The 13,811-nt window shown below is 35.2% G+C and overlaps 1 protein-coding gene across 4 annotated transcripts; it reads left to right on the forward strand.

Annotated features, from left to right (window-relative positions):
• The first annotated feature begins 369 nt into the window (after window positions 1-369).
• LOC105223139 (transcription factor Sp2) lies at window positions 370-8,495 on the forward strand. 4 transcript variants are annotated; one of them, XM_049448519.1, is made up of 4 exons: window positions 370-657; window positions 4,134-5,181; window positions 5,634-6,642; window positions 6,811-8,494. In XM_049448519.1, exons 3-4 carry the CDS (start codon window positions 5,679-5,681, stop codon window positions 7,047-7,049), a joined length of 1,203 nt encoding a protein of 400 aa, XP_049304476.1. In that variant the 5' UTR covers window positions 370-657; window positions 4,134-5,181; window positions 5,634-5,678; the 3' UTR covers window positions 7,050-8,494. The 4 variants fall into 4 exon arrangements, with proteins under 4 accessions (XP_049304476.1, XP_011199077.2, XP_049304475.1 ...); XM_049448518.1 differs by having other exon boundaries at window positions 371-657; window positions 4,134-5,191; XM_011200775.4 differs by lacking the exon at window positions 4,134-5,181 and having other exon boundaries at window positions 5,767-6,642; window positions 6,811-8,495.
• Window positions 8,496-13,811: the final 5,316 nt, after the last annotated feature.

A 13,811-nucleotide genomic window follows, 5' to 3' on the forward strand; every position in this document is an offset into this window, starting at 1 on the left:
CCCGTTGCAGCCAGCAATACACTCTCTCTAACTGCTTGTTGTTTTCGGCATTTTGTCTGTAAAATAAAGTTAAGAAGTATTAAATGAAGGCAAATTTATTTAATAATAGTTAAAATATACTTACATCTATCAAGCTGCGTGCTGTTTTTAATTCGCTATTCTCCGAATAACGGCCGTTACAAATGGAGAGAAAAAATTAAAAATGTCTCCATTCGAATAATAAAATGGCGGGATTTTAATCTGGGACGATCAGATCTTTTCCAATTGCTAAACGTCAAAACGATCAGCTGTTCGACTTCAGGAGGGTTTGACGTTTAGTAGTGGTTCTCTCACTTCCAATGAGAGATGAGTTGGACATCTCATTATCTCTGCATTGGACAATGCTTGGAAACTAAGGACTTTCTATATTTGAGTACAAACTTATAACGGAAGTGTCGCCAAATTGCTGGAAAAACTGGAATATTTTGTTCAATTCGCTACGCTGTATTCGTGTTTTAGTTTATATTCCGCTTATTTAAGAAAATGTCCAAGCATATCGTATTCATTTAAGAAATCTCTAAAGCGAAAGTATAACTAGTACAAGTTCTTTTGTTCGGTAACCACTCTGAGAACTCTTAGAACAAGAATCTGCTTCTAATATTCGGATGCATCCTTCAGGTAAAGGCCTTTAAGTAATCACATCCGCGAAGTAGGTTGGCATTTAAAAATTACATTTAGGGATTTTCCGACATTAAATGCGCCTGCGAATACTAAATTCTGTAATGTATACGTATGTACATATTCCAAAGAAAATAAGAAGATACCTCTTACATTGCCTACATGGCTTGCGTAATTAGCGGATTTCTTTGTTAAAGTCTACTCTGCAAGGCGTTCTTAAAATATTTTGGAAGACGGATTTACGCTATTGTTAAATGTGCGGCTGCTATAAGATAAAATAACACTTTACGTTGCAAATACCCACAGATTATCAGCAATTAGTATTCTATCCATTATAGCCTTTATTGGTTGTCCAAGTTGGCCTAATCTATTATAGCGAAAATATGAATATGTGGAAAGGGTTACAATTTACCAATGGAAAATTATTTTGATATTGGTTTACAAGTAAGAAAACTTAAGCGTTTGGAAAATTCATGTTTTGAATCAATTTTCGTAATCTACATACATATGTATATAGAACGCATTTCGAAAAAAGATCATATAAGGGAGTAAATTGGCTTCAAATTTATTATAAAATATATGTATGTATGTAAGTATCTTTAAAATTGTTGTTGTATATTTAAAATTTCATAAGATAACCAACTAAAAAAGTATTCGAATGGATTATACGTAGATATCATATTTAAAGCCATTTAGAACATAAAGCAACTCTTTGTTGAGTATTTGGCCAAAGTAATTTTTTCGAGACATTAAGCCACAGTAATAAAAGAAGTTCTCCGCTCCTCGAAGTTAGCCTCCATAGTAGAAATTTATTTCAAACATCTTCATGTTATCTTTCAATGAAACCTGCGAATCGACAATCATTTCCTTGCTAAAAGTAATGGTAACCAAAAGATCATGTAAAACAGTGAGAATAAAATATGTGTAAGTAAAGAACAACAGCTGTCCTCCTGACACCGAGAAATGGGGAAAAATCTGAAGAACTGGCTAAAGTTCTGGATGTTTCTGATTTGGTGCGAAAAGTAAAGGAAATATATTCTGAAATTGTAATATCAAAAAAAGTCTGGTAAGACGAAAATAAAACGAAAAGTTTATGAACAAATTTAAAAAGAATGCGTCACAAGCGTCTTTTGAACAAAATTTCGTTCTATCTGCCACTTAAGTTTTTTTGTTTCTTTGTATACTTTCTTTTAATACTTGAATACATTTTCTGTTTTACTTGTAACACTTATTTATGAATGTTAAAAACGCAAGGTCACAACATTTAGTCTTTTCAATTCCTAGAAACCGCCAAAAATGAACGAGAATTAACTCGTTAATGGTAGATGAGACATGCGAGTAAAGATTATCGAAGAAAATCGCTGAAAAGATATCACCTCAACTATGTGACTACCTGCCAACTTGTTCTGACGCAATATTGTTGTTGTAGTTTCTACTGCTGAACTGGCGTCAATATTATTTACACAGATGAAAAGGATAATATCTTGCGACTTAAGGAATAAATATATGCGCAAGAAAACACAATCTTATGTAAATGTATAACTGTTTATTTAAAAATCCCAAGCATTATGACAGGAGAGACCTTGAAAAAATTACGCAGTTTGTGTCAGATCATGCTAAAATTAAATTTACACAGCCCTCATTTTTTAATTACTCAGATTATTTTCGCTTTGCAAAATGGATGTAATTTTTAACATAATTTTGTTATTTGATCTAAAAGATAAGTAGATTAAAATGGCAGTGGTCTGTAGAAATCCTATTCTAACCTATATTCTTTTGTTTTCTAGAAATTTCCATGGAAGCCAAAGCTTCAAAGTCCACATCAACTTTTGTTGATAAAGTTTGGTTAATCTGGTAGGCTAATGAGCCACGCATAGACCAGTGTTATACATTAGGGTATCTGCGCTTGACGTGAATTTTAATAAACTCTGTGGACTCATTATCGATACCTCCTCATACTGGTACAGTGGGGAGCTCAGATGTTTGCAGCGTCGTCTTGCCAATGCGGAACAAGTGCGCAAGAGAGTCTCTAGATATTTCCTGCAGTATTCTTGATCTGTCAGCCCCATTCTGCGGGCATACATACATATATCGCCACCAATCAGTTAGTATTCTGATCAGGTTTGCTGATAAAGATTGAGTAGATTTTGAGGTATTCTTCTCCGATATGTCTGTCTGTCTGTGTATACGCGAATTAAACCTTCAGTTCTTAAAATATCTGAAAATTTTGACGAAGTTCCTTTCTCCTCAACAAGTTGCTCATTTGTCGGAACAATTTGATTGTATAACTATATGATATAGTTGCCGTACAAGCTGAACCATCGGAATCAAGTACTTGTATGGTAAACTTTTTTAATTGACAATTGACGAATATATCTCGGATTTTTGTCTAAGACAATAGTACAATCTCTGGAAAAATGATTCAGATCGGATAACTATATCATATAGCTGCCTTAGAAACTGAACAATCGGAATCTAGTTCTTATATTCTAGCTTCGGTGATAACAAAGTTAATAACGTTTCTTTTTGTTTTTACTACTGAGCCCCATAATGCTAATCTAGTTTTATCACTTTCATTAAGATATGTATCTTGAACTTAAAATATCTCCAATGATTATTATTACATTTGGCACAAAGTCGGAATGTCGAATATAATACTTGATTTTAACAAGTAAGGAAGGGTAAAGTGATACATGAGATGTTCAATTGCAAAAAGATACACTGTTATTAGAAAGGGATTATTTCTGAATTCCATTAAGACTTCTTATACATATATTGACTGATAGAAGTCAACCGAAAGTTCGAAAAAAAATTGTATTGGGTGTATCAAAATCATGCAAAAGCAAGCGCAAGGGCATGCTGTCAGCACAAAAATATTATTCTCGAACTTCAATACTAGAACTCACAGACTGATCGACATGGACAGTAAAACATAAACCAAGTGTACAGATATTTCGTGTCCCGGTTTCAACCATTTTTGGGCAAAAGATTAAATACTTTTAGGACACTACTTCTTTGGAACTTGGAATCGGATGGAATGCTTCCATATTGTACATATATTATTATAGGAGTACTTGAATAACCTCGCCTACCAAATTCTTTTGAAATTGGTCAAGTAATTCCTGATATATCTGATTTCATCTAAAGCGGGGCGGTGTCACCCCAATTATCCAATTTAAACACTTGCTCCTATAAAGCTTTTCCCCTCCATTTGGTTGTGAAATTTAATGCTTGTAGGGCATTTATTTAGTAAGTTATCGCACTTTTCGTAGCTTTCAACATAACCGTTATATGTTAGGTGTAGTGATTATTGCCTCATTTTAGCCATTTTCACAGCGTATATTAGCGTAGCGTTCATTGTTGCTTGCTACATCATGTAGGAAGTAGACTTGTTTAAAATTCACCATAGCCAATTTTCAAACTATAATACTCGTATATATAAGGAAATCGGAATAATCAGAAAACATTGTTCATAGAGCAATGGAGCTACCTCCCAAATACAATATTATTTACCAACCGGATTTGATATAACTTCATAATTATGGACTTGGTTAGACTTTCTTTAACGTCAAAAATCAAAGTTTTTAGCTTAAACAGGAAATTGAACGGAAAACTCAGGCCTCAGCAATAAGCATGATTGGATTTAATGTTGATGATTATGTGAATAACGAAAAATGGAATCCACTGAACCGTTCCCCAGCATTTTAGCGCGTCACCATAAGTTGCGACATGCCCGCAAAATCAGAGGGCGCGCTTAATATGCACATCCCACTCCAGAAATGTAACGCTTTACATGCATACATACAACAACAACTACTACACCAAATGGCAGAAACATGCTTAAAATGTGAAATCGGTATCGCAAGCAACAACAATAACAAAAGCAAAACTTCAAAGCACTCAACAAAACCGTTACAAGGGGAGAGTTCATGAGGCGCGCGATATGCTGTTGCGGTGACTGTAGCTGTGTGCATGGGGTGGGGGTAGGTTGGAACGGAGGCTGATAACTTTCTTACAAAAATTGCGCATCCAGTGGAGGGTTTGTCGGTGGGAAAGCGTAAAATTCATAATCGAAAAAGTCACAAAAAAGAACGTTACTTAAAATGTGGCTGCAAAGCGACGCATTGACTTTTCGATGCTTGCAGGCAAATATAATTACGACGATATACCAACACACAAATGTATACAGCAACAACAATGTGAAAATTCTAAAGCAGATACATTTATGTACATATATGTATGTATAAGCGTAGAGCAAAGTAATAAATTTTATTTCGCAAAGCGTGAAAGCAACTCCAAGTCGAGGCAGCTAAAAACAGGAAGGAGCGCAGCAGCCATTGCTGAAAAAATCATCCCCGACATTTGGCACTTATTATTGGTGTGTCCCTGTGTGACAGTGTGCGTGCACGCTTGTCTGCGAATTGACAGAGGGCATGCAGCCAACGACCAGTTAAACAGACAGACAGGCAAACTGGCAGCCATGCGGTCCTTGCAACTCCTGCCACTCACACCGATCGAAGGCAAGTCAAGGCAAGTTATAGGCAAACGACAAAACCACAGGGTTTTGCTCTTGTTCATGAATGAATTCAATGGATATGCGCGTTTAAGGGAGGAGTATAAAAGTGCTGTGTGTGTGTGTGTGCGTTTCTCGCTTTGTGTTTGTATTCTTGCACAAGTAGTTGTGAGTATCTGTGTGTTGAAAGGAACAGAAGGTAGATAAAAAGAGAAACAAAATTGTACATTTCGTAGATCCTTCGCATCGTCAGTACATAAATGTTGCGGCTGTAGTGGCATACAGTCAGTTTTTACATAGTCTTCGTAGTGTACGCACTTATCCGCCGCGCCGTCTCAGGCTATTTCGCAAGCATTTTAATTATTTTTTTGGTGTAATTTTCTTCCTTTACGTTGCGCGTTTCGTGAATATGTCAATTACGAACCTTTAGTTTAACAAAACCCAATTTTCAAATTTCAGTGAGACTAAATAGAAATTGTGTGCAACTTTAAATCGAATCGAAAGAAATATGTCTTCACTTAAAATTCCATACCCACCACATACTTATTCTCGTCTTTTCCGTCCCTGGGATACGACTCAACTTACAACACCACCAGCACCAGCAGCCGTACAAGAAGCTGATCAGGCTCCAGCTCATCCTCAAGATGAACGCGTTGTTGTCATCGGCGAGGAGGCGAATAACCCCTCTGAAGCTGAAAATCTGTCCGTTAGTGGTAAGAGCACACCAATACCAACTGCAACGTCGGAAGCCAACATTAAGGTGGAATTTCTGAAAGTCGAGGATGTCACCACAGATATGGAACAATCTGATTCGGACGATGAGGAGCTCGAAGTGGCCGATGATGATGGCATGCATACAAGCCGAACATCTGAATGCGCTTCCAGTCAAAGTAACTTCAGTCACCTCAGCGAAGACAACGAATCCTTGGAACATGAGCAACGCACGGCCGAAGGAAATGGTTTTATGAGCGAATCCAGTCAATTCCCAAACATAGCCACCCGTCCACCTACTGATCATGTCTATGGAATGCAACTTCCTCGTCGCCATACTATGCCTTCGCTACATTTTCCCGGTACAAGACACAAATTTGATGTGCATCAAAATCCATTGCACTTGTTGCCACACAATGTTATGCCAACGATTGTACCGACTCCCGCCACCATGTGGAGTGCAGCGCCCACTTTTAGTCCTTCCAACCATCTCACCTCTGCGCTATCATCCACCAATATACCCACAAATACTAGTGCCGCGGTAGCGATTGCTGCCGCTGCATCAGCCCCCGGCTACGCGGGTATGGACCCATACGGGCTCGGCCTAGTGGAGCAGGAATATGTACGCATTATGGCTGAAGAGGCGCATCTCAAAGCCATCAATGCGAGAAAACAACGCCCAAAAAAATTTAAGTGTCCACACTGTGATGTGGCTTTCTCCAATAATGGACAACTGAAGGGGCATATACGTATACATACCGGTAAGTTTAGCATGAAGTAAATTAAACTGGATCTAAATATGTTTTTTTTTAACATAAAATATAAATAGTTGAGGAATTGATTGTAAAAGCTTGTAGATATTTATAACTATTATAAATTGCACTGAAAATATATATCTGACCTACATACCTTTACTTTCGATTTTTTAGGAGAACGCCCCTTCAAATGTGATGTAGAATCTTGCGGCAAAACATTTACGCGCAATGAAGAGCTAACACGCCACAAGCGGATACATACCGGACTGCGACCTTATCCGTGTTCCGCTTGCGGTAAGAAATTCGGACGTCGCGACCATCTGAAGAAACACATGAAGACTCATATGCCGCAGGAACGTCAAATGGGTTCTGCCATCTTTGTGCCTATGTTTCCTTACCTCTATGGATACTAAACGACCACATGTACGATTACTCTAAACAAAACGTGAAAATTAATATGTCCTTCCTCAATCACTTAATCCCTTACTCCTACGCGACTATCACGCTTCCTCCCCAACACCCACTTACACAAAACAGAACATGACATCCAATATACATTTCCTTTATGGGTCCTCAGTAAATCGCGCATTTTCCGAAAACTCAAAACAAAATCCGTCATCCAGTACAACCTACCTCTGCTAAGAGACCTCGTACCGATTACGTAACAATTGCAACTACACTATAGCTTTTTGCAATCATCTACTCCGTATTGTACCTGAACTCTGGATGCAATTTTAGATAGATATACATCCCATATGTATATACAACTTCATATAAATACCAAAGAATATAGCAGGGAAAGCAGTCTGGACAATTTTGTAAATAATAGCTGACAAATTAGGTTTTTTCACGTCAAGTGAATACGGTGAGCTACAAGTTCCAGACTGCACTCTTATCGTCCTTCTCACGTCAAGTGAGTTGGGTGCAGTTGGTATAGAATATGTATATATCGTCACCTAAAATGCAAAATAACGTAACATCACTTTTCATAAGTTTAAAGGTGAAGGAAAACCGATATAATAGAAACCACAAATATTGAAACAGATATTGAAACAAAATTGGAGTTTTCTGAATAAAATGGTTATTTGTTGTTTATTATAATTGACAACGATTTCCAGTTTTTTTGATGATACGTTATGATATTTTGAATTTAGGTGACGATATTCAATATATATAGACATCTTTTTTTGACTTTAAAAGGACCTAACTAGAAAACTCAATATTTACAAAAGTCGAAAATTAATATATATATTTTATATATGTATATAATATTTGTTTTATATATATATTTACACTTAACGTTGTCAGTGTCAATAGCATAAACAAAGCACAGGTTTTGAAACTCTTGTTTACGCATCCTATACAAATATACATCGGCACAAATTTATCTCATAAATCCACATATATTGACATTTACATATACTATTTAGATAAAGGAATACCACATACACCTCAAATATACAATAGTAAAGTTTAATATACACTCGTTTCAAAATCGCGCAAAGAAAAAGCGAAACAGTTCGATTCAAATACTCGTAACTCTAAGGCAATCATATTAATATTAATTTTATACCTTAGATAAATTTTAATTAGGTATACACGCTCAATATATATAATATGTAAGGCAATGTAAGTAAGTAGATATAGAATATATGTATATAATATTTTATATAACGTAAGTATAAACAAAACCGTGTTTATGATTTAAGAGATAATTATGTAATTTAAATTGAAACATTTTTAAGTTTATGCAAGTATTTTTCAGTTTGAAATGTTAAATATAATATAGTATGAAAAAAAACGAATGTAAATAAAAATAATGTATGTATAATGATAAAAATAAACGCTGAAGAAAAAAAAACAAATATTTTGTTTAAAACGAATTTGCTTGTTTTATTTGACCAAGAGAATTTTGGTTGCGGTGTTTAGCTCGAACGAAAAGAAACGACAAACGGAAGTATAAGCGGTACATAGGTTTACTGGTTTCAAAAAATTGAATTTCTTTTATTGTCTTATTAAATTTTACAACATCTCTAGAATATAGTCCTACATTTTCTAGTTGATCCGAGTAATAGTTTCGGAGATACATGCTTGAGAACTTGTGCGCTCGAGCCTAGCTAGGCTAGGCCGTCTTTAAACGTCCCAAAATTGTGTTTTTGAAGTCGGCTGGCAAGATTTCTCGACCGCTCTTGATGAAATTTTACACAGGTCTTTGAGATACAATTTTAAAGACTTGGACTTTTTCGATTAGAACTATTTAAAAAAAATTCGCGAAATTTTCACTGTAATTTTCATTTTTTGTAAAAATGTCTGCAAAAATCCAATGTTTAGTATTTTCCTTCGTCCAAGTTCGAAGTTAAGGTTTTAACTACAACACGTATTTTTTTGTCATTAGATGTATATTTTTTCCGAGGGTCACCGGAAATATTAAAATATTTTTTTCCAAAAATTTCAGAATTTCCTAGTCAGTAGTGTATGTTTGTAAAAAAATCTAATAAAATATTTCATTTTTTATATGAGAAAAAAGTTGTTGGAAAAACGCTGTTTTTTACTCGAGGAAACCAATGTAACCCCTTAAAAAACCGGAGACCGTAATAAAATTGTCCAAAAGCAAATTAATGCAATTATTTCAACTATCATATAATCTAACATCCCTATTGGATATACTATATACTTATATACCATATTCAAATGACATTGAGGAATTGCCTGATTTGGACATTTTGTAAGTATGCTGTAACAGGGGCAACAGTAATCGATAATATTGTGTATATTTGTAGCATTTAGTTGAATGCGGACGGTAATCATTCTTATGCAAGACATACACATATCAATTAGTTGGTTGATTGAGTTGGGCTAGAAATTGCCCTTGTCGCTACACACGACACAACTTTTAATACAATTTTGAGGCCAACTTCATTTTGAATATTCACTTCGTTGCTTAAACATGAGCTCGGAAGTTGCTGCTTTTCTTATTACATATGACGCGCTCTCTTCGACAGCCGAAATAAAATGGCGAAATCGTTTGAAATCGCACAACCAACCCAAACACTATTCAACTAACACAACCAACTTCACAAAATATCAAAAAATTTTGATTTTCATCCAACCAGTTGCTTCAACTCATTCAACTGCCCCATATACGTAGCAATCAGTTGTTCAATTCGTTGAAGTTGATACAATAATTGATATGTGTATGCCTTGCTTTAAATTATATCTCGTCATACGGTTGCCAACCAAGCGAAGACTATGAAAACTAGACTAATGTTTAGCCCATTTATAATTCTGAAACCGTTAAAAAAAACTGCCGATATCGGACGACTTTAGCATATAGTTGCCATTCAAACTGAACGATCGGAATCTAGTGCTCGTATTGAAAACTTTTTCATTTTACGAAATATCTTCAATTACAAATTATTTCCTAAGGCAATAGTGAAATCTTCGGAAAAATCTTTCGGATCGGTTCACTATAGTATATATATGCCATACAAACTGGCTGTTTTTAATTCCAAAAACCGGATGGATAAAAATGTCAAGTTCCAAAAATTTGCTTAAAATACCGAATAAAAAACATTTATTCCTTGCTCCATTGTTTTAGAATTTACATAGATTGGAAATTTAGTTGTTCAATTCAAAAGTTTCGAATTATAAAATTGCAACCCTGTCTACAAGTCACAGATCCTTCTTAAGAGAATGCAATTTCTGGGAGCAAGTTTTTAAATAATCACAATGGTAATATATAATAAACACGCTTATAACAAATCTATAGTATAACCTTGAAAAGTTGTTCACAGGCGGCATCGAGCTGAAATCGATTACTACTCGTAGTCTTCTTAAATAGCGTAACCTTAAACACAAAAGGACGGAAGAAACTGACAAAGGCTATTGTTGTGTAATTTGACTAAATTAAAAATATTTTCCAAACCCGCAAAATAATGTGAAAGTAGAGGTTTTATTAAAATTATTTATTTTATAACCCATCAAATATCATATAACTTAATATCATTTTGATTAAAATGATATACGAGCATGCTCTTGCGTCGTTATTTAAAGAAGTTGTTTCTTCGCTGTTTAGCGAACGAATTATTTGCCAAATTTCGTCTATTTTAATTTATATTACCTATACATGATCCATAATAATGTCTCAATGGCTCGGTGCAAAATCTTATTTTTAAATAAAAATACCTTGTTCATCCCAGTTTCAGATAATATTTGAACAATGTTTCAAATTAGTGGGATTTTTTAACAAGTGCTGTGTACCTTGCACAGTTAACATGATTATCGCTAAAATTATGTTTTTCAATATTACTCACTAAAATTCACTACATAATTACCAACACGAAAACTAAAAATTTTAAAGAATAAAAGATAAAGGGCGTGGATAGTAACGCCTCATTTACGTTAGTCTTAGGTAAATGCCACTTTCCTTCAAAGGAAAGGGATATAATTATTGTTTAAATAAGGGTACAAGCATATGTAATATTGCAATATTGCACGTAGGGAAATATTTCTGTGACACCTTACCTTTCACATTTGTGCTTAGGGTTCGTTTTCACCACATACATATATAGTATTTTGCAGTTGTTTGCATTCTGCACAGTAACTATCAACATGGCCGACTGTGACGTTGCATGCCGACAAAGGGTTATAACACAACATCAAAGGATTGTAGCGACCTTTTGTATCGAATGAATGGTATCGAGATATCAAGTACCTGGGAGTAATTTTGAATAGCAAGGTGTGGAAACTTAATGTGGAGGAGGAAATGAAAAAGGCCAGTAGAGTCCAATATACATGCGAGAAGATGCCTGGGTCTACATAAGGCCTATCACCTGACTTCATGCATTAGGGTTACACAGCGGTAGTCAAGCCAAAAAATCAAATTTTATATTAAACGAGAAATATTTAGTTTTGATTTAAAAATAGAGGCATTTATAAATACATATTTTTTAGCGATAAAGGGGACTTTAGCTCTCCTTTTAACGTTCGCAACAAAAAGGTATCCAAATGTGTACTGACGAATTCTCGGCATTACAACAATAACAATTCTTAAATATAAAGAGATATAAGGTCTTAAAATTAGTAAATCACCTATTTCAATTTGTAGTGTCTTAATGCTAATGAATAGATCATAGCTTTACCTTACCTTATGTCGTTTGTTATAGGCTCATACCCAGTTAAGAGATGATGATTTATGATGTAGCACCCTTGTCTGATTAAACTTGTTTTGCTAGTACTGAAGACAGTGGTTTTACTAGCATATAAACCACTAATTTCTGAACACACACATCGTTTTTTAAAAACAGCAATGCCATTCTAAACGAAAATAAAAATATTGAACATCTCAGAACCAAAATTTCTTGAAGGGAATTCAAGCATGTCTGTGGTGATGTATTTTTAATGGTATATGCTCTCAATTACAAAAGATAAACTGCAATGATCAGAATCGGTTTTTGCATTCAGGATTTTTGGTCCTTGTAGACTAAAATGTGTTTGATATGACATAACAAATCTCTATTACTGGCTAAGAGTATTAAATTTAATGCGGTCAAAGTTTCGTAACAATCGTGCAATGGTTCTCAAGTTATTGGTCTCAAATTAGATCTGTTTTTGCCATTTCTGTTTACAAAGAAAGAAGTGAATGTCATGTTTTGATAAAAAATTGTTTCCTGATGGCAAAAATACCGTTGATACAAAACTTAGTAAATACCACGGCGTATCTGTCTCAGCGCTCTGTTCAAGCGACAAGTTTATGGAATTTGGTACTAATTTGTTGAGGAAGACTTCAAGGGACAGTAGCGCCAGAAAACAATGCGAAATTATTAGAATTGAAATGGGCACCAATATTATAAAAGTCGATATTAAATAGATGCCGAAATTTCGCACCAATCACATTTAGTAGAGATATTGAAAATTAGCACTTGAAAATAAATTCTTTGTGCAACTGCTCCTTGTTTTGTACAATTGTGCTTTGTCGAGCAAAATATTCTCACACCAAGATTTCTTAATACAAACAGAAACTGTATGCGCTATAATTTATCCATATATATGTCTATGTATGTGCATATGTGTGTAAGCAAGTGCATCGCCACATGTTTCTTGATTCAATTGACTAGTGATTTTTCTGTGTCATTCATGCAATTCCCTCCTTGTTCATCAAAACAATAGCTAGTTGCCTTCTTTATGCTATTGATATGCCTTCTAGACAGCAATAACCAACAACGGAAAGGAGCGCATTCGTGCACCTTGCATTCGCCACTACTGCCAAATTGTAGACACACTGTCTGGTGCAGCAAAAAGGTACAAATACGTATCATTTGGTAACACAATAAACCAGAGTACAACAATCGATGGTTAAGAATGAAACTGAGGCTGCGAACTGGACTAACCGCTGTGCTCACACTTCTCTATTCATACGATCCGTGCACGACTGTGTATCTAGGAGCAAGTAAGTAAGTAAGTGTGTTGGTTCGTTTCGGTTCAGTTTTTATTTTCGCTTTTATTTTTTGTGATTGTACAGAAAAGAAAAGGCCATTCCTCGGTTGATGGGGGCGTGCAATGGAACACCTACCTGTTCGATCAAGCGACGGTTGACCAATTTTTTTTCGCTCGAATGCACTGCACGTGGGAAGATTTTCCAGACAGTGTGTCGTCTCAAGCGGATCAGAATGCCGTAAGTACTCCTGTCGGTGCAACCCATGTCGTTAACATCAATTTATATTAATTGTTCAAGCGATTTTTCACACCCAAGATCGGTGCCGCAATCAAAGTATTGATCTTATGCAACTTCGACAATGCACAAAGTGGCGATGTAAAGGGGCGAGCGGCAAACCTTACTGGATTAGCATTGTTGTCATAGTAATTGTAGTGTATATCACATTAGACATGATCTGTACAAGCGTTTTTTATTTGTTCAAGATCGGTTTTTTTCGAAATTTATTGCCTTTAATTTGTCACTTCAGTAAAATAGTGTAAATTGCATTAAGTCAACAGCTCAGTTGTCAATCGAGTTTGATTGAATGGCGATATAAATTATATGTGTGCTAGATAAATGTACATATGTAAGTTTTATATTCGATCCGACACGGATAGAAAAGTTGATAGAAAATGTTTTTACCTTACATTGTTTAGATCTCAAAACCAAGGGATGTTTTTTCGAATATGCAAAATTTTCA

Source organism: Bactrocera dorsalis, chromosome 2 (assembly GCF_023373825.1).
Source record: "Bactrocera dorsalis isolate Fly_Bdor chromosome 2, ASM2337382v1, whole genome shotgun sequence".
NCBI classification, from domain to species: domain Eukaryota; kingdom Metazoa; phylum Arthropoda; class Insecta; order Diptera; family Tephritidae; genus Bactrocera; species Bactrocera dorsalis.

Coding starts and splice junctions, on each gene's coding strand:
- LOC105223139 (XM_049448519.1), top strand. CDS start 5,679: ATGTCTTCACTTAAAATTCCATACCCACCACATACTTATTCTCGTCTT. Junction 6,643..6,810: donor GCATATACGTATACATACCG/GTAAGTTTAGCA, acceptor TCGATTTTTTAG/GAGAACGCCCCTTCAAATGT.